General features: G+C 38.7%; 1 protein-coding gene across 1 annotated transcript in view; it reads right to left on the bottom strand.

Moving 5' to 3' along the window:
* Nucleotides 1–8,797: 8,797 nt before the first annotated feature.
* Nucleotides 8,798–21,685, bottom strand: part of PRRG1 (proline rich and Gla domain 1) — a 31,941-nt gene continuing 19,053 nt past the window's right edge. The window contains exons 3-4 of the mRNA XM_084521379.1: nt 20,370–20,530; nt 8,798–12,751 (exon numbers count right to left, since the gene is read on the bottom strand). Of these exons, the coding sequence (XP_084377505.1) occupies nt 12,230–12,751; nt 20,370–20,530 (683 nt within the window). The 3' untranslated portion in view covers nt 8,798–12,229. The remainder of the gene's footprint in view (nt 12,752–20,369; nt 20,531–21,685) is intronic.

Raw genomic sequence — 21,685 nt, 5'->3', positions numbered from 1 at the left:
ATTTGCAATAAATATTGTACATCATCTAGATGAATAATGTGCTACAGGATGAGGACATCAAACACAACTAATTAATTCTAGTCCCTTTCTTTATATTTAGCTCCATTCATTAATACAATTGGCTAAATTGGCTTAATATTAGGGGAAATTGCAGACCATTTAGAGCTTTTGCAGTCAAGTGCATGCCAATTTCCCCACAACTGCAGCCATTTCCCTGAGTACCTGTGGATTGTTTTCCTGAGACATTTATGCTTGGGATATTTACCTTTTATACCAAAAAAGCAGTCATTCCAACTGAGACAGATTGGCAGATTTAAACCCAACGGGATCCTGACCCCAGGTTCCATAAGCAATAGATTAGATAATAGAAGTTTATTACTTTTCAGAAGAAATGACAAAATTGAACATTAACAGACAGATTGACTTTCCTGTGGGGTCACTGTTCATTAAATTTCCCACTGCTTTTACAACCTGAACCACTACAGTCATTTAGGTTTTAGTTCGAGTCCTTAAAGTGAGAAGATTGTTTCTTTATTACCTTGCAGCCATTCTTCATTTTAATGGCATTTTTCAGACTCTCATCTTAAAACTAGCGAACACTGTAAAAAAATGAAAACTGTGCCTTCTGTGGCTTAAACATAAACAAAACAAGTTGCTTCCATCCTTCTCATTTACCATCTGACAGGCACCAATTTGTACCAGGCAGGTAATGAGGTGCCTAATGGAGACAGCTTGATAAGGATGAAAACCTCCTTTGCAGAAGTTAAGGGTAGACTTAGAGCAATTACCAGTGAAAGTGTGACTCTGCAAAGCAGCAGGCTTTGGGAGAGCCTTTAGGAAAACGTTTGCTCAAACAGGTTCTGGCAGACAGAGGAATCAGGGCTAGGAACTGGGGACAAGCAGCTGAACAGAGGACAAAATGCCAGAAAGGGGTTTTGCCACTGGGAGCATGCACAGATGCACCATGGCAATTGTAGCCCCGTAGCTGGACCAGGAACCGGTGGCTTCAATAACCCTGATATCTTCTCTCTGCTTCTCCTGGCTTCTCCCAGAAAGTGGGAGGAATAAATTCCATATATATTCTGTTATATTCCAACATATGGAATATGTACAGAAGGCGTTACAGGTCATGCAGGTATAGTAGAGAGGACTGTTGTGGGAAAGGGGACAAAAAACAGTAAGCAGCTTTGCAGAAACAGCCTGCAAAAGGATTATGAAAAAGGATTGTTTTTATTTTTTTATTCTTTATTTCCTGCAATGTAGACTTGATATAACATTGATAAAATTGTAATAAAAATAATTCTAAAAATGATTTAGTACTCATCTTAATCACTATGTATTTACAGATAATAATAACTACCAGGACAGTATCTTATGGACCTTCTTTTTTAAGGTCACAGGATATTTAAAAATACAAGGGCTACAATTCAGAGTGTTTAAAGAACACTCGTTGTTAGTTCCCTCTTCTTTTACATCTCTGGTTTCCTAAGAAAAACACCTCTCCTGCACATACTACAAGATTTACAGTAGTCTGGTTGCTTTGTTTTCTGAAAACACAGGGATCATCTACTAGATTTTACGTGGTTTGATGGAAGATTGAAAAAAAACATTGGTTTTATGCCAGCCTCCTGCAAATAGATTGTGATCCTTTAACTCTTTTTTCTTATCACAGACAGACGGTGGAGCACCACAACCTGACCATCTTCCTTTTTGCCTACTTCAAAAACCAAAGGGTGATAAAAACAACAGGAAAGATGGGAAGAGGCACACATCTGTTGAATCAGTGTTCTGTGACTTAATGAGATTTTTAGAGCCCTTAACCCAGCGGACTGTAACCGCTAAGGATGCCTAAACCAAGAAACATTTGGGAGAACTTTGCCGCTGAGCAACAGCGGGGGAAGGAGGATGTGCAACATCATAGGCTGCTCCTAACATTACAAGCGCCAACTGATTTTCCTTTCTAAATCCAGATTTATTGTTTGGGGCCATCACCAAAATGTTCTTTGTTTTCCCACTATGAAACAGATGGCATAAATGTGCTCTGCAGTTTTATTGCTGTATTATAATTTCATTGTGTCATGCTCAAACCAATAGGTTCATTCACTCTACAATAAAACTTTCATTCTGCTGTGCTGTCTGTGGATGCATTGAATAAAATGGCAGTTTAAAAAGTTGCAAGTTGCTAAATCAATATTCCATTATTTGTCTCATATTGGTTTTATTAGTGATAGAAATGCAGCTCAACAACTGATAAGAGCTTGAAATGGTTACTTGGAAAGATGTAATGAGAATAGACTTGTGGAAAACCATTGCATTTTTAATCTTTCTTTTCATTTCTTAATAGAAGTTTAATACATTTCCCCAACATGATTATGATTGACAAAGTTGCTCAGTTCTTTTCTTTGACAAAGTTTCTCAGCTCTATTCTTTGTGAGGTTGCTGAAACTACAAGCTGAAAGAATCTTTCTCAAGGTTATACACAAGTGAAACAAAGCTCCCAATATAAATTTACCTTGACACAGACTAGAATAAAACAGAAAGCCTAATCTGTGAAGAGACGTTCTAAGGAGCGATTAGTTCAAGAGGAACATGACTTAGAGGGAAAATACTTACAATAAAGCAAGATACAACTCTCCCCTGTTCTTTATTAGTGCTTTTCAAACACAGCAAGTCATCTGTGCAGCACATTTAATCATTTAAGGCCAGAGGCAGGCACAGAGACTTGCTACTCTAACCTCAGAAGTATTCTCATTACCCAAGGTGGAGTGGAGTTGATTCTTGAATATATAAACACGTACAGAAATCCAGCTTCAACCACTCTTTTGATTTAAGGTGAAATAGAGCAGACCACACTCTATCGGCATTTCAAACAGAGCCTTAAAAGAGAAAGGCCAAGGAGAGATGGTGATGACAGAAATTCTCTTCTACAAGAAAAATAATGCAAATCTCTCAGCTCTAGGGGACACTTGCCCTGTACAATTAACCTTACACACACCGCCAAAGGAGCAGAAAGGGCAATTTCTGTGTGCCAGCAAGCCTCCCATTTGCCCTCTCTCAAGGCTGACTCTTTCACACAGATACCATGAGTGCCTGAACTGGCCAGTCCGGTTCAGTGGACCAGTATCTCTGGTTATCCATGATGGTGACTGGTCTGATGTCTCGGTTTTGATGATCTCCCCACTGGGGATTTGCTGGGTAACTTGGTATCAGCCTTTGCGCAGAGGCAAGACACATCAAAGCAGAAAAGCATGCATTAACTTGATCCAAATACAGACAATAATGTTGTAAAGATATCAGATACATGTACATGAAAAAATAGTGATCCAAAGGACTTCTAGCTCTCATGTTCTGTTACCAGTGTAATTGTTTCAAATGACCTTCAGGCCTCTTCCTTTTCTTTTTCTTCCTTTTGTTTTTAATTAAAAAAGAAAAAATCTTTGACCATTACTTAGTTGTATCACTTTATATTTGGCATTAAAAGAGACCTTTTAACATTTCCAAGTGCCCTTCCAGTAATTAGACTTGCAGAAAACACCCTGTAGCATTCCATTAAAATAAATTCTCACCTGCCAGCAGCTTAAATAATGAAGCGAAGAAAACAATGTACATCGGACACTGGACAGTGATGGCAGGAACATTACAAAAGCATCCACATAATTTCTGTATCCTCCTTTCAAACCCTTATAAGAAATGCAGCTTTTACATAAAGTTAAAATTTGACACAAGTCAGGGAGAGACAACTGCATGGACCTGGAGAGCTCTTGATGCACACGCAAACCTCCTTTGCAGGAAAGAATAACACTGAGACGTTGCTACCTGTGGTTGCAGGGGCATGGCACAAGGAAAGCAGTGATCTCTCAGGTAGATAGGTCCAAGGCAGCGTAGGGGTTTGCAAAGCAGCCCTACTACCTCAGTCTGCACAGATCTCACAGCACTGCAGTTATTTCTGTGTCTCACTTGTGGACTGAGCAGTTCTTTCTACATGAGCTTTGGTCGCACAGAGCATGCTGCATGCAAAAAAATGGCTTTACACTGTGACAATATCTGTTCTAAAGGGTCTAACTTTCTGGTCACACACGGTTAGCAGCCAGGTGTCATAGGGCATGCACCACAGGCACTCCAAGACCACATCCTGTTGATGAGCTCTCCATCAATGCTGGATGCCCTTCTTCAGGAGGTGGAAAGGACAGCATCTCTGCCATCCGTGTCACCCAGAAACATCTCCAGAGCATCTGTGCTGAACCACAGCCTCAGACCAACATTGCTGCTCTGGAATATATGTATTTTTAATAAACTTCTATAGTGAAAAGTAATTCAGTGGAGTTAGAAGTACTCATGTGACCACACTAGCTTTGATGAAAACAAGCAACAAAACTTGCCCTGGCAAAGACTTTGCAGGTTCCAAATGGAATTTGTGATCAAGAAAGTGTAATGGGAAGGTTGGTGTCACCAGCATACAAAAGCCAAGAGGATTGGCTCAACTCCAACCACAGTGATATACCTGAGTAGAAAATGAATAGTCTGCTTCCAGCAATGCAGAAGAAGCTAATTAAATAATTTTTATTTTTTTTTTTTGGTAAGTAGTTTAAATTCACTGTACATAAAAAGCTGCATACAAAATAGTGAAATTTCAGGGCATTTTGAAGTTTGAAAAAGATGGCTACTAGCCTTGTCTAACATGCAAAGCAGCCTAATGCCCTGCAGTGGAGAAAACCCAAGTACAAATCCTGGCTGCAGGGACATGGGAGAATGGTGAGGTGAGGGCATGAGGCAGTCTTCCTTGTGAGCTGGGATCTGCTGAAAGCACCAGGCTACTGCCTGTGGTGGCGTGGATATTGTGAGTTTGTGAACAAGCTTCGGGTGGTCAATCTTGTGCTGATGCAGAATAGTAGATGTTGAAATCTGAAAGCACTGTGCAGGACAGAAAACCCTCTTTTAAACAGTTCTCCTGCAAATGGGTGAGATGGCAGCATTTTCACAGAGCCAAGCTGCCAGTGCAGGAGGGCTGAAAGGTAACAAAGATGGTAGCACAAATGGGGAAGAGAGGAGAAACTAGGCTATAAATAACATTTTGTAATGCTAGAAAAAAAAAATTAAGGAAGAGAACTTATCATTAGAAATTATTTCTAAACCTACATTTTTTCCTAAAGAATATGTGCAATAAATACACCAACTTTTACGTACTTTGCTGTAACAGCATCTGAAAGATTTTAGTGGGGGAACAGAACAAGGAGGTATCATTTTTCAGCAGTGCTATTAAACTGTGAAAATCAACAAGTTAGGAGGGAAAAAGAGAAAAGCTAAGCACATAACTTTTTACTGTTACTAGTTGTATCTGATTAAACATGTTAGATATTTTTTCATTTTGCAAAAGTTCTTAAATTGTTAAAAAAAAATCTGGTGTTCTGACTGGCAGTGAGACAGCTCCATAAATGTTAATCCCAGTTCTTACAGCCCACAACTCCACTCCTAGCACTGCTTTGGATGCTTTGCCTAGCTCAGGCTCCCTCAAGCAGTGTCTGCTGCTCTGCAGGGTGCGGTGCTGGGCGGGCTCATGCTGGTGCAGGTGGAAAGAGCCAGGCACAGGTGGATAAGCCAGATCATGCTCTGCTCCTGGGAAAGCATCACGAGCATGTACGTTAGAGCAATGTTTTGTTCTCTGCTGGCCCTGTGCCTCAGCCACCTCTGGTAAGCACCCACATGCAGCAAAGAGGAGCTAAGCCATTACAATATACTTACTGTGGGCAAAACCCGCAGGAGCACCACCATACAATTGCCAGGCTTGTACTAATTGCCGGGGTGGCTGCCCTCCTCCCAACCCACATGTCTTGCTAGCCTGGCAGCCAGGCTGCTGCCCACGCAACACGAAGCTGTGCCACCCATCCCTGGCTGCACATCAAGCCCTCTCAGATTCAGTGGGCCCTCTCAGAGTAGCAGATTCAGCCTCAGTTTTGAGGTCAGCATTTAGTTATTGTATGAAAAGCAGCTTTTTTTTCATTTTAAAGTTGATATTTACCTTCCATCTTCCCCACTTGGCAGGTGCTTTCACAGGAATTTGCTTACCGTTGCCTCCCACTACTAGCAAATGAATATGCATGTGCCCAGACTTTATTATTCTAGTACAGCTGAACTTGTAGGTGAGTTGGAAACAACCCAAGCAACGATTCCACATGGCTGTTAATAGGAGAGGTGCAATTAGAGACACCAACCAAGCATTCAGATGCCAAGTGACTGCATGCAAAGAGGAGATTAAGAGATAAATCCCACTACTGGGCTGCACAGCAGAAATCAGAGTGGAGTTCTCTGGTTTTATTTAAAACTCTAGTGAGATGGGTTCATTAGAAAAATCCTGTCTGACCAACTCACCTTCCAGGTAGATGCAGATGAATATACCTGCCCCCTGAAAGAACAACCTATGGCTATAATATAAGCACAAACAGAAAAACAGACAAAGACACAAACAATAAAAACATCAGTAATTTATTAGTAAATGGAAATAAATGACTTCTGAGAAGATGACTTAGCAGTGTCAGCCAGGGAATATTTCAGAGCAGGTCACATCATCCTTCACTTTCTCCAACTATCACTTTTCACAGAAAATCCTGGCAAGAAATGCTGTCTGCAGTGGTTTTGATCTTGGAAACGACCCATCTGTGGTGACTGCTTCAACTGCAGTTAGAAGGTCACAGATAACAGCCTGTGCCTCACGCTGTGTAACAGCAGACTGATGCCTGTATCCGGCCACAAATCCATGAATTCAACTCCTCATTTATGTTCGTCCAGCACTGAAACACTGCATGAGGTGTGACCGAGCCAGCAAGGCATGTGAGCAAGGCATGAAAGAAGACAAGACTGGGTCCCAAGCCCTCACATATACAGACCTTGCAACAAGCAGTTGTTGACTAAACAAGGCAATCCTTGTGCACAGCAAAGAGCTGCCATTGTGTCAGCGATGGCAACTGAGTAAGAAAATAAAGAAAAAAAATAAAATCCAGAGTCTCTGACCTATGGACTTGGTCCAGGGTCTGTTCTGTGGGAAAACATCCTACGCCACTGAAAGGTCAGGGAGACAGCTTGGTACAGACTACTCCTTATGCAGACTTTTCATTACTGGGAGCATCTGAATACATTTTCTGAGTATGTTTCCTTCTTGTTTTAACCTTCTCAACCAGCCCAAGGAGCCACAAAGCTTCCAGCTGGAGAAGGAAACGGCAGATCATGCTAAAAGTTTTTGATTTTTTTAGTTATTATTGTTTCTAAGACAGGGGGAAACAGCATAGTAGCTGGCATGTTTATATTGCACGATATACTGAAACAGGATAGGGGAAAAAAACCTCTCTAACATTGCAGAGAGTTAAATGGAGAGGAAATACTACATAGTATAGCATAATCGAGAGAATATAGATGAGGACTTTTTTTGCAGTGACTTGTTATTTAGCATTCAATAACCCATCAACAAGTCAGAAATACAATTACTGAGCTCCTACCACAAGAAGAAAAGTGGAATTCAACTTTTTGGCAAAGCTCAAAGTTCAATTACCCTGTAGCAAATCAATCAAATGCATGTGCAGCAAGCAATGAAGTAGTGCAGCTGTCACCTCCCTGCTTTCAGCTAACGTGGCTTTTCTTAAAAATCGGTGGGCAGCACTAGGAAATATTTACAAGGTTCACATTATACAAAGATAAAAAGGAATCTATCAGTGTGATTTAGAACAACAGGGAACAGTGTTCAAGGCATACGAAACAAATAATGAACATTCATCACCAGTAACCTAGAGTGATGACTTGGTTTTTATAGACACCCAGATTTATGATACCAGTTCAGCATTATATCCTCCACATTTCAATAGCCAGGCAGGCAGAGGCAATCATGCATTGAGCCATGTGCAAACGTGTTAGTCAGTGCTGATGGATGTGTGGTCAGGACTCTGGACGTGTATACGCACAGCAAGTGTCACTTAACTGCAAACAGCGCTCTGTTCCACTGACATTGTTCTGAGCTCTGTGAATAAAAACATACCAACAAAGAAAGTGAAGCGCTACACTATGCGTATGACAGCTTGGGAAGTTCCAAACGGTTCCTCTTTTTGCACTTTTGTGACTATTTTTGCACTTTTCTTTTTTTTTAAATGACTGGGATAAAACTGCACTTGTGTTCATGACTTGCCTTCTGTAATGCTTCACTTACCTCTTCAGCAGACTCCAGTCATACAGTAAGCTAGTGAAAAATACCAGGGATGTATCTCATTTACCAGCAGCTGAGTGAAAAAGGACGACACAAAGTTTCTCAGCTGGAATGGATATCTTTAGTTTCTAGCACACATCACTATAAAAGGTCTTTTTATTGCTATTAAAGCATCATTCATTCATTCATTGCAGAAGGAATCACAGAGCTGATGCAAAATTCTACACTCATTCTTTTAAACGGCTGAAGCCAACATTGAAATTGAGTTATCTTGACTACATTTTTTTCTACTGTGTACTGTTTCCTTTTGTTGTAACAAAGAATAATTTGTGCTTTCCCTCTCTGCTTGTGACTTTTATTTAACTATGGCTACAACAAATACTTTCCTTTAATGGAAAATAACCAAATTCACACATCTTGATATTCTTTCAGAAGTCTAATTTTCATCAATCTATCCAAACCCAAAATTATATTTTAAATTATCAAAAAAACAAAACCTGATTCACTGCAACTGATAATGTACATTTAACAATCAATGGAAATTGAAAGGCCACCACTTAAATATACAGTTAATACTACAGTTGCGTGGAATTGATATTTTGAAGCACTCGAGGCATTTAAAAATTTTTATTTAGCATATCCAAAAACAAATGTTACAAAAAATTTTCTATAAACATAGGCAAGAATGTTTAAATATGATAATTTAATGTAAACCAAATCCCTTTAAAATACTCCATACTGTAATCAGAGGTTATTTACACCCAGTGAAGACAGAACAACCTCCACTAATGCTAATCATCATCTAAGCACAATTAATTTCCATAATTTCTTAAAGAGTGACACTTAAATATGAGATAGTTCTAGTGGGTAAATCATCTGATTTCTAATACAAGATGAAATTTAGTGTTACATTCAAAATCGGAAAAGCAGTATCCTGACTGTTCATGTCATCAGTGAAGGCAGTACTGCATTTCAGACTTGGAAAACCTTCAGAGAAGTACAAAGAGAAATTCATAATGTTTATTGCATGATAATGCAATTACAGGATAACAATACTCAGCAAGTGCCCTGGAAAACAAAGCTGTATAAAAACCCACTACAAAAGAAATTTTATTCTTCAATCAGATCAAAAAAGCCAGCCACAAGTCTAAATTACTTTCCCACATTTCACAAAGAAAAACAAAATACTTGGTAATTTGACATTATTCCAACAAGAAGAAAGCTGTTCATGTCTCAGAGGAAATACATTTGGATAACTGGCACATGCAGATTTTATTTGTTTATTTATGAAAGTTTATTCACCAAGACTTAAAATTATAGCCCAAAACAGCATTCATACTCACACGCATGGATGCAGAAAAGGCATGGCCCAATAAAGTCTAGTCACAGATCATTTTCAATATTTGGTTGTGGCTTTTTTGGGAAGTCAAACATGTTTGCATTGCACATAAAAGTATCTCCAGGATGCAGCAACATATTCTACTTAAGAAATCAAGTGTGAAAGCCATTAAAACTGGTAGTGGAATACAGACCAACAACGACAACAAAAAAAAAGGTGGCTCATCTCTAAACCAGATTGCCCATGTTCAGGGGTAGACAGCTGCTGAATGACCTAATGTGAACTTGGTGATTTCCATGCATTTCCTACATGAAAGTCATATATCCAAACAGAAAAGTTACTGCTAAAACTGCCAGCTGTACTGGCAGGCACAGAGGATGCCAATATGGCATGGACATTGATACCAGCTCTTTGAGGTGGCTCCTGCAGACTGAGATGAGGCACTTTGTTTTGGTAATGTCTGGCTAAAGGCAGTATAACTGTTGCTCAGTATAAAAGGAGCTTTAACTTCTACAAGTGGCAATTTAGGTCTTTACACCAGAGCTAAAACCACTTCAAAAGAAAAGGTCAGACAGTCTAAAAACAAGATCCAAGCAATTCTTACCACAAATGCCCAAAATATGTTGTAATCATCTGCCCAATATCTGTCATAAATAATAAATATAAATAAGTCTTACCTTTTTTACTACACTTTGGCCTGGAGTTCCATTCATTAACTCCAATAAATTTGCCTTTGCAACTGAAGAACCCCAGTAGACAATTTAGATAGCCTACTCTTTGCCAAAAATGAGAATATAAAATTAATCACAGGATCCTAACTTCATTTGTCAATCCACTGTATCACATCATTACAGAAGTGTGCCTAAGCACATCCATGTATGATCATACATTTCTTTTCAGCCATTTTCTGTAAACTTCCTTAGATAAAAGATGGGCCGAGGTGCCATGAGATAGTAGATGCCAGCATGCATCTCAGAAATTAACTGAGGACATTAGCAGTGGTTTGAAATGGATGGCACCAGTGTTTCATTTGGAAGAAGATACAGCTTCAGTTTTTTGTTTTAAGAAAACCAACATAACCCAGTAATCTTTCAGGGCTAAATGCATTTCAATTGGTGCTAGCTGATTAGTAGAAAACAACAATACTGAAGTTAATGCCATGTTACGTTGGTGTGAGAAGAAAAAATTGAAATGAATATTGATAAGCTAAACTGAATTATCAACTCCTAAATTAAAAAAAGAAACACCACACTACAGCTTGTATCAGCTGAATTATCAATAGTATCTAAACCACTTGGTTGAAATTCTATAGAAGCCTCTACTTTAACTTGCATCAAGCCTGACAGAAACACATATCTCTTCACACATATCTCTTCAGCCTCGAAAAGTCACTCCAAACTAACACTTGGGTCTATTCTTAGTTGTGTTCTTAGAAATGCAACACAGTGGGTCCTCATGGTTTGGCCCAACGTCAGGTAAACTCTATAGCTCACATACGGAGATTGCTGAGCCGTGCTGGCCACAGAGTTTCTGCAGCCAGCCTAGATTAGCGTGCTTCCCAGCACCTTACTTGAACAAGCAAACGTGAAATCAGCAAAAAATACTTCAGCTGTTGAAAAGAGGTACCAAAATGCCTGCAACGGATTTCTATAGCCCTTAATACAAGATGCACATATGGTACATCTAAGTATGCAAGAGGCAAAATATTATCAGGATTTGAGGAAGAGGATCTTACTGTTGGGGAAAAAAAGTCACACACCAAATGCTTTTGCTTTTTCCAATTAAAAAGAAGCGTAATATCTTTGGGTTCATACGTTTATGGATAACGGATAAAATCCTGGTCCCAGTTAAGACTACGCTACTTTTGGTATATGCTTCCAAATAAGCAAGATTTTATCCAATCTTCAGCATTTCCTTCTTTAGTGCTGCATCAATTTTCAAGTTGTAAAGTTAACATATGCACACTTCTCATCCCTACAGCACAGGAATAAAAGCCATATAGGAAAACTGAAAGGAAAAGCAGAACAAAAAAAGTACTCTTAAATTCACTAATTACTGTCTTCAATTAGCTTCTAAACATGAATTGTAAAAGCAAAAGCTTTAGAATGCACCTTCTCTGCTAGGGCTCTGAAATTATTGCTATTAAGCCAGCATACTCTAATATACTGGTTTGAACACAAAGGCATACTGCTCTTGACCACCTAAAGGCCCCAAATAGGCTGCAGCACATAAAAATCCAAGTGAGAAAAAGGAAATGACCAGACAAGAGGCAATACTGAAAAACTAGTCCCCTTTGGTGTAAATAAGTTTCTAAAACATTGCTGAACAATTCCCCATCTCAGGCAATTCTGAGATTTTGCACCAAGAAGGGAAGGGGATTCCACAAATCTCGTGGGGAATGTGGACAGCATTTGGAATAAAACAAGTGACATCCCTCAAAGCAAAGATACTTTTGAGAAATACGACAGAGCACCACATTTGTACATGCACTTACACTCTCAATACAGGTTCCTTATCTTTTAAGACCCGCTACAGAGGAAAAAGAAATCCAAGACCCAAAAAACAAGTGATTCTTAAACAAAAAATGGAAGTTCATTATACAGGTCCATTAAATTACAGAAATGCATAATAAGCCAAGATAAAGTGCTACAAAACGATTAGTAATTTTTTTTTTTTTTTTTGAAGTCCATAGCATTTTTCCTGTTTTACTTAGTACTGGTGATAACAGGAGATAGTGCAATTGCAGTGGCTGAACTGGAGTTCACAATGTCTTCGTATTGTGGGGGTGGATCTAAATGTTGTTCAGTTTCACTTCTCATACTGATTTCACCAGTGGCTTCCTCATAGGAAGGAGGAGGATCACAGTTTGACAGCCTTGTGGATATTGAGTCTGACTGTGCATCCGTATAGCTCAGACCTCCAGGAGAGAGCCCACTGACTTCATACATTTCCTCCTGTGGGGAATGAACAATGCTGAGAGGCTGCGGAAGCGAACCTCTGCCGTCAGACACAGCACCATCACCCATTGCTTCGTGGGCTCCCCTACGCACGTACACCGACTGTCTACGTGTTTTCTTTTTAAACAGGCATCTCCATATGACAAAAATGACAATGAGGATAACGAAAAGGCCAATGATTAATGGAAATGCAAGGTAAAATGAATACCAGCTATGTCCTGTGTTACTTTCTCCCTGAAGTCCATTTTTGTAGACTTTCCAGAACTCCTTCTAGAAGAGCAAGACAGGATACGTCAGAAACGATAAGACAGTTAAAAACAAAAGAACAGAACAAACACTTTAATCAATCAGTTGCAAATGAATGAGGAAAAAAATGGCATTTCAAATACTGATGATCAAAATGAGAACTGGTATGAATAAGCACACAAAATAAATTTTCAAATTTTCTTCTGATGTGTTTAGTGACACAAAAGGCTTTTTTTTTTTTTTTTTTTTTTTTAATATTTCTTAACACCCATTCCTTGCTACTTGTAACAATCCTGTATTAGCACTTAATATTTAAAAACCTGCAGCGCAGACAGGAATAAGCAGGAAATCTAATCTGCATGCACATCAGCCATGGTGTGGATCAAAATTTTTCAGCACCACTCAAGCTCAAAGTTATTATTTATTTTTTAATTATAATGCACTGATACAATTTGACAGGGAAATATTGTTCCAGAATGTCAGACCAATTTAGCAAAGCACAACTATTTTGAACTGTCATTTCATAAATCAGACTTCTCCCATCCTCTGGCTCATAAAGCAATTGTTGTCAGCATATTCTGAGTTGCTTCAAATCCTCTCTTTATAGTTAAATATAGCTTCAATGTGAGAATATTACATGGCTTACTTATTATATTCTAGAAACTTTGACAACACAAGTACAGATACATGGAACAGTGAAAAGTGAAAATATAAACAAGGGAAAACAAAGATGAAGGGGGATACTACTACTTTAAATACTTTTTGCTGTATTATTAATATGCAAAAACAGGAGCACAAAGATCACATCACCATCCAATATTCTCTAGAGTGAATGCTATGCAAAGCTACTACAACGAAAACATACCCTGCCTCAAAGATGTAGTCATTCTTGTCTGTAATGTATGATCTCTATCAATAAATACTTCCAACTGTGTTTTATAGCCATGTATAATTTAATTAAAAAAAAAAAAAATCCCTGCCAGAAATCCTGATCTCTTTAGCTTCCTTTAAAAGAATGCAGAGACCTGACCACTTCATATTCACGCTAGCATCTACTTTAAATAACACGCATATTGTATGCAAGAATTAAAAAAAAATACTCACCAGGAAAAATGACATTGCCATTTCTCAGTTATCAGTAAATTCAGGTTGCAGACTGACTTTGTGAACAAACAAATCAGATCTATATCCCCCCCTCAGTTCAGGACTGCTGCCACATGAGCAGCGTTACGTAAGTATTGCCACCAAATTGATCTCAGCCTAAGTCCAGAAGCAGTCTGGCCTCTTTAATGTGAAGGCTAAGCTTGCCCTGTGCAAAGCAGGGACCTGGACAACGTGGGTAAAATGCTCACTATGATTCTAAGAATATACAAAGGATATACTAAAGTTAAGAACAAAGCCATTTTGCAAGTCATCACAACGCCCCACTGATATGAACCCCTTGGTTTAAATCATCTCAGCTAAGTCAGGCAGCACTGACTTCAGACAAAGCAAGCAAGTCTTGGAAGATGGGCTAACCCCTCTAAATACCTCTCTACAAGGGCCTGGATGCACTGTTCCACAGTGAATCCCAGAGCAACTGTGCTGACTTTGGGAAAGCTTATGGGGAAAAAAAACTAACATTAAAAAAAAAATTAAATTAGCTGCACAACTGAGGCCTAGGGTTCTCTGCATGGGAACCCTAGGGTTCTCTGCATAGGAAAGAAAAGAAACAAAACCAAACACTCCATCTTTCCCCACCAAATCAATAGGCAATTAGGAAGATCTGTTACCTATTACCTTTCCAGCTGGTTTGAATAAAACAAACTAAATCTTAAATTGAATAAATAATTAATATGTTCTCAACTAAAAAAGCAGAAAAATGATTCATTAGCATTATTAACCACTATTGTCTGTACTGGAACCAAGCTTCCCACTTCACTGCTCTGCTACCTCAGCAGTGGCAAAGGAATGATACACAATGTTTATTTCTGAGGCAAAAACTGCAAAGATTTACTGAAAATCAGCAAATATACTATGCAAGGGTGCATCTTTTTAAAGACTACATAGAGGAGAATAGTAGTTTTTGATTAAAAATAAAATTAAAAAAGGGTCTGCTTTTTTAATGTATTCTATGTTGGACACTGTAGAGGAAATGCACCCTCTCCAGTGTAAGGATTGTAAACTGTGATTGGTATTTTAGTAAAGTTTCCACATCACTTCTAGCTCAGCATTATCTGCTGGAGAAGTGTCCCTGTACCTCCTTCATGAAGCTGACATCCCAGCATTGCTCCTTGTCACTCTTGTCACCAGAGTGGCAGGCAGGCAGTTCAGAATAGGTGACATGGGAGGGAGGTGGCATGATGGGGGGTGGTCAAGTTAATGGTGTGACCAGACAGGTGCATAAAGAGCTTCATGTAAGAATTTAAATTGCCATAAGGATTAAAGTAGTTTAGTGTCCACTTTCATTTAAGAGCAAGGCAAAAGAAATTCCAAGGCACTTCGGACATGCACTCATCTGCCGAAAATTGCAGTGTTTCAGGTCTGCAGCTGTATTACAGAGACAAAGGAATAAAGTTCCTCCCAGGTGAAAAACTGCTAAGAAACACTTGTTTAGTCACCCTGAAAAATGTTTTCTTTTAATTTTCCCCTTTAAAAAAGAACATCCTAGTGTATTAAACCGGAGGTTTCCAGCTTGCAGTTTTGCAAGCCAAATATCAAAGCGAACCGCAAAGACTGTTAGTTCCAGAATTTATGGGAAGTGTAGCAAACTAATACTGCAGCTTCGAGTTACCCAGCTGCCAAGCAGCTCCCCCCTCTGCTCTGTCATCCCACAGCTGTGCTGCATGGTAAAGTGATGGCATACAAGGAGGACAAGCTACCTGGTCAGTCAAATAATGCCCATCACCAAACAGAACCAGGGGGAACTCGGATCAATTTGCACAGTGTGGGAGTTGGTACAATCTGCTATGAAAAAAGAAGAGAGGGAAATAATGAAATCCCAGGAGGTAGCTGCAGAACTCATACAGAAGTTAAAGGGTAATTTGAAAGTTGGAACACTTACAGCACAAACATCCCTTCCGTAGTGGTTGGTCTCTTAAACCAAGGAAACAAAAGAGGACTGTCTTTCTACTTGAGAAAACTATGAACTCGTGAGTTATGAAAAGGACACTCCGGCAATCATTTACCCTCAAGCACTGCATAGCTGGGCTGAAAAACTAAGTTAAGCAGGCCACAGAATCAGATAACTTACAATGGAAAAGACTTAACATCATCTAGAATAAGTTACCACCAAGAACTATTTTTCTGCATATTTCCTACTGCTTTAGCATATCCAATTTGAAACAAAAAGAACTCTCAAGGGCATCACACACAGACATTTATGGACAAGTTGTCAGTTTTGTTTTTTTCCCTTGTACGTCTAATACTTCACTATTTTTATCTATTCTGAACAGAGTCAACTTCAGTCAACTGGATCTGAACACTGAATTAAACAAGGGGTCCACATGAAAGTTAAGAGTCTTGCACACTGCTGTGAATTTCAGCAGAGGCCTTTACTGCATTTGGCAGCACTGTCAACCTCAAATGACTCCTGATCCATTGTCTGACTTGTCTTAAAGTTGGACTAATAATATGCCAATCAGAAGAGTATTTAGCATTCAGTAGGTAAAGGATATGAACAAAGCAATAACGGGCAGTGAGAGTATCTGCTACACTGTTTTCTTCTGGTATGCCCTCAATTTCAGATGACAGGAAAGAATTCACATCTTCTCGTCTGGGTATTTATCCAGCATTCACAATTAGATACAAACTGATGCTAGAAGCCTTATTTGATCAAATCATTTTAGATCTGGTGCCAAGTTTTGAGTTGCTTTCTAAGCTTTCTAGTGTTTGTGTTTGGTTTTTTTTGTTTGTTTTTTTTTGAGTTGTTTTCCTAGATTAGAGCTATACAGTGGATCTTGCAACTTCTGCAATATTTAAAATAAAATTTGTGTTAGTGTTCTGCATTTTCCAAATATCTGTGATGTTTTTAAAATAAAAAATCTTCAGGCAGTATCATTTAAAAAAATGAGTTAATGGAACTGCAATGAATATCAGTGCTTCAGTCACTCCCAGGTAGTTTGCACAGTAAACTTTCTGCAAGTCTTTAAGCTTCCCAACAGCTTTTGACTAGTGACCACATACAGTGTTATCTGTATGCTACAGCTTCTACATATGAATAGATTTAGGTCAGGTGTAGGGTTCACGTAACCCATTATCTTTTGACAACAATTACCATAGATTGCCACAAAGAGCGTAAACATAGCCAGGCAGTGTTATCTCCCAGCTTTTACATCTTTGTACTTCAGAAACTTCCCTCAGCCAAAGCTGATCACTTTTATTCAATGGTCCCAGACTGATTTACCAATATTATTTTACTCTTTTATATCCTCCTTTTCTGAAGCTATGTAAGCTTTTAGCATCCAAGATGTCTTGTGGCAAAGCAGTTCACAGCTCCACTACCTGTGGTGAGAAGAGATGGGTCTATTTGCTCTGAATCTGCACCTTCTCATCTCCTGTGAGGTCCTTTTATCTCTCCTGTCAGAAAAATGTCAAACAACTCCTCTGTTCAATCTTCATACTCCTTACAGACATCTACCACAAATTCCCTGATTCAACTACTTCCAATATGTTGTTGTTATAAAAGTATTTTCATCTCTTTAGTCATCTCTCTGGTCCTCTGGAGCTTCCCCAGCTACTTCTTTTATTTATTATTTATTTATTTATCCTTCTAAGAGATAGGGAGGTCAGAGCTGTACATGATATGTTCAAGATGCAGGTGCACAGCTGTGTAATTGCATTTTCCATTTTGTTCTCTATGCCTTTACTAGGATTCTTAACTTTCAGGTTTTTGTTTGACTGCTGGGCATTGCTAAGCCAAATTTTCACTGATGATTTATAAATTTGGATCTTATTCACAATGCAAACGTACATATAAGAAACGTTCCCTTTTCCCCAGCATGCATTACATTCATCAACACTGAATTTCATTTTCTATTTTTTCCACCATAATCAGTACCACACACTTCTGCAAATTCTTTCCTGTCAGCTCTAGCCTTTACTATCCTGACAATATCATCTTTATCATTAACTTTATCATTTTATATAATATTTCTGAAGATATTGTCCCCAATGCTACACAATATTAAAGGCATTCAATAGATGACATCTGCCTGTATACTTAATGTACACAATGCTAAATTCCAAGAAAACCGATGCATCAAAAATAACCTGAGGGGACTGCTTGGTATTTTAATATTACAAAATCAGATGTAGCCCACCTCCTCAGAAGACTGCAGGAAAAACAAAGAACCAAGTGGACAAGATTAAAAAAATACAAAAGGGTGATTATATAAAACAAAGTTACCATGAGATAAATAGGCTACATACTCTTCTTGAATTCCAGTCTATCTATACTATGAAATCATTGCATCATTGTTATTATGAACATACTACATTATAACCTCAATCTACTGCACCTACATCCCCCAAAATCAAGTCTTACTAAATGGCTTTAAGGATGGATACAACTGCAAGATAAAGGACCAAAAAAAGCCTAAGTAAACAATGCTGTTTGGGCATGACCGCACTTTAGCAGAGTTTGGAACCCTAGCAAGGTACCAACAATAGAATTAAGCAACTAAACAAAAAGGATATAGTAGTAGAAATGGATAATGGATCAGGACCTCATTGGTAATCCCCTCTGAACTGCGACAAAGGTTGTAGTACAACAGGAAGCGTAACAATTTCTACTTTAGTATTTCTCAAGTACCTCTGCTAGAGTAAGGGTATCTACCAAAACACAGCATGTTCCTCAACATTTAGTAGTGGAAAACAAGCTGAAGTGAGAGGCAACACAATCAGAGAGTATCTTGAGTTGGAAGGGACCCACATGGATCATCAAGTCCAACTCCTGGCTCACACAAGACTACCTAAAATTAAACCCTATGTCTGAGCGTTGTCCAAATGCTCCTTGAACTTCAGCAGGTTTGGTGCTGTGACCACTGCCCTGGGGAGCCTGTCCCAGTGCTGGTCACCAGTTTGACATATTGCTGGTGAACATGTCTAGGCTATTAGTGATACTGTGCTAGATCTTATGTAAGTTGCGTCATTGTACGCACTATTGTTTAATTACACAGTGAGCTATCATTAGGAATAGCCACACCAAGTCAAGTTTGGGAGGCAAAAAACACGTCTGTGCATGCACTTTAAAGCTTTGGAAAGAAGAGGATTTGCAGAGACACCATACATCCTTATTACTTAATTTTAATAAAAAAACCCTTTCATTCCAGCCTTTTCCACCTTTCCGTGTATGACCACGAACAATGAGATGCCAAGAACATGAAATGTCCATTAGGTCTTTACAATAACCTATATATATATATATTATTTTTTTTTTTAATTTTTTTTTTTAAATGTAGAACACTGCCAGTGAAGATTAGGACATATCACCTGGGTAAATTCTGAAAGAAGTTCATAATGCTCCCTGAGCCACTTTGCTTATTAGCCTTGCCTGTGCAATTTCCTTGTGCAAAAACATGAGAGATGGAAACTTCGACTTTTGCATTAAATATGTCAGATGACACCATCAAAAGCTTACATATTGTTCTTATTAGTTGGGAGGAAATTTAAGATATGTTGGGTATAACGTGCAGCTATTGCATGCAGAGCCATTGGCCCACAAGCTTCTTTTAATTAGAGAAGCCAACAGACTTGCACAACAATTCTGTGTGGGCAGTATCTGTTTCATTCCAGTCAAGTTAATATATCACTGCCCTTGCATAACATACAGCAGCACTGAAATTGTTACTCTTTCCATATTTTAGATCACTGCTGCTTAATAATACACTCAGAGGGCCTGCAGAATCACAGAATTTCTAGGTTGGAAGAGACCTCAAGATCATTGAGTCCAACCTCTGACCTAACGCTAGCAGTCCCCACGAAGTTACCTTTTAAGAAGGACATTTATCTTTTCTTATTTTTCAGACTGAATAATCTGGCCACTGCACACTTTGTCCAGCTACACTTGCACATGGGATATAAAAGTCTTTTTAAAATGGAACACTTTTTGATTTGTGTGCTCATTTCATGTGAACATATTCCATAAATGAGTTAAGGGGCAAGGTAAGTGAACACTTGTGACCTCTGCTTCTATATATTCCCTGTAATAGTCCCAAAGCCATCATTTCATCCAAGCAACGCAACAGCATCCGTGATATGTAGGTCAGACTTAAGAGCGTGGTGATACGAAAACCAGTACACATGCTATTTCGCTAAGTAGTGCTGCCAAACTACATAATGACAGTTTTGTCCACATTTCCTCAAGTGGGGGTATTTATTCATGTTCCTTTTCTTCTCAGCTGCCAATTTTCACATTTTTTTAAGAGCATAATTATCTTTGAGAATTCTGTTGCTTTCAAATTCAGTTTAATTTGGATGAAAGATTTGAAATTTATTGCTGTGGAGTCTAGCCATCTCCCCTGTAGGCCTTATTTGCTTAAAGAACAATGTCAAAAGGAAAAAACAGATCTAGAGGAATGTTAGAAAGCATACAAATATTCAGCACACCCCAAAATTAATATCAAAACACCCCACCCATCTACAAATATACATCAAAACATACCGTCTTTTCTTCATTTTCAAAAGCTTCTCTTGCTTCTTCATAGGTACAGATTTCTTCTCTGCATTCATGTTCTATATCACCTTGCTTTAATTCTTCCAAAAATTTGTTGGCTCTTGGATATCTTTTTAACACAGAATTGGCTTTGTTCTCTGCTAAGAACACTGAATAAGAGGAAAGACAAGAAAGGTCACTACTGAAATAGATACCCAAAACCTCATAGCAAAACTACTCAAAGAAAACACGTCTGAGAAACTAAAATCTTTTTTTTTCCCCGAAGTCTTCCCCTTTATTTAACATGATAAAAGGTTCGTTCACTATTATGAGCATTTGAGACTACAATTTCAGTAGTTATTGCTACTTCATAAACGTGATGGACCCCAGTTCTACATCATGTTCATGTAGGCTTAAACAAGACTGAAGCCTGTGCCTGAGAAGAGTGCTCAGAACAGACAGGCATATGCTCAGCTCAAGTAATTTCTTAAACTAAGATGACACAGAACAAACAAAACCTGCTTGCGAACATTAAAAAAGATATCTGCAACTGCCTGAGGGTATCACAGCCAGAATACTCAGAAGTTTTTGATGACATAAATATTTCTGAATATTACCTAGTCATACACACCAGAACAGCTGCCTTTATCAAAGTTTAATTCCATCTGTTTTCTTAAGCAACTTTGAAGCAGACTTGCTGCCTTCACTCCAGAAATGTCAGCCAAGAAATAGCAACTCTTTTGGGGATGTAGAAGTAGTCTATTTTCTTAAATCATACAGAAAATCCACTTTATTTGATGAATCAAGTCAAATAACCCCAAAAGACAATCACAGTTATGACAAAGGTATTCTTTGCTTTCCTTAGTTTTCTGTTCAAAGAAGAGAGCTGGAAGTAATCTTCTGATCCTTTCCTTGAGGGAAAAAATCAATTTTTCTGTCAAACTCCCTGACCAAATGACTTCTACAGGAACACACAGCAACTGAATATTGCACTGATTTTGCACATAGCAAAATTGAGTAGACTGATTTACTCAGAAGTCGTATCTGCAGTGAACAGTGCAGAAATTTTCCAGGTATTTCAGGTCAGGAAGCATAAAGGTCATGCCAACTCAACACCGCTCTTGGCCTCTCGCTGCTAGCAATAGGGCATTGTTATTTAACGCACGTCCATACTAACCCACCCATACTGCCTTCCTGACCTATGCTACCATTTCTTCACTGGTTCATTCACAGCTAGCCTGGGACCTCCAGTATGCTAACAAGACAAACTCTCACTGTCTGCAGAAGAACAAAAACTAAGTGGTTTAAACAATGATTTATCTATG

The sequence above is a fragment of the Aythya ferina genome, assembly GCF_964211825.1.
Source record: "Aythya ferina genome assembly, chromosome: 1".
Lineage (NCBI taxonomy): Eukaryota > Metazoa > Chordata > Aves > Anseriformes > Anatidae > Aythya > Aythya ferina.
This window is presented reverse-complemented; position numbering and strand designations above follow the sequence as displayed.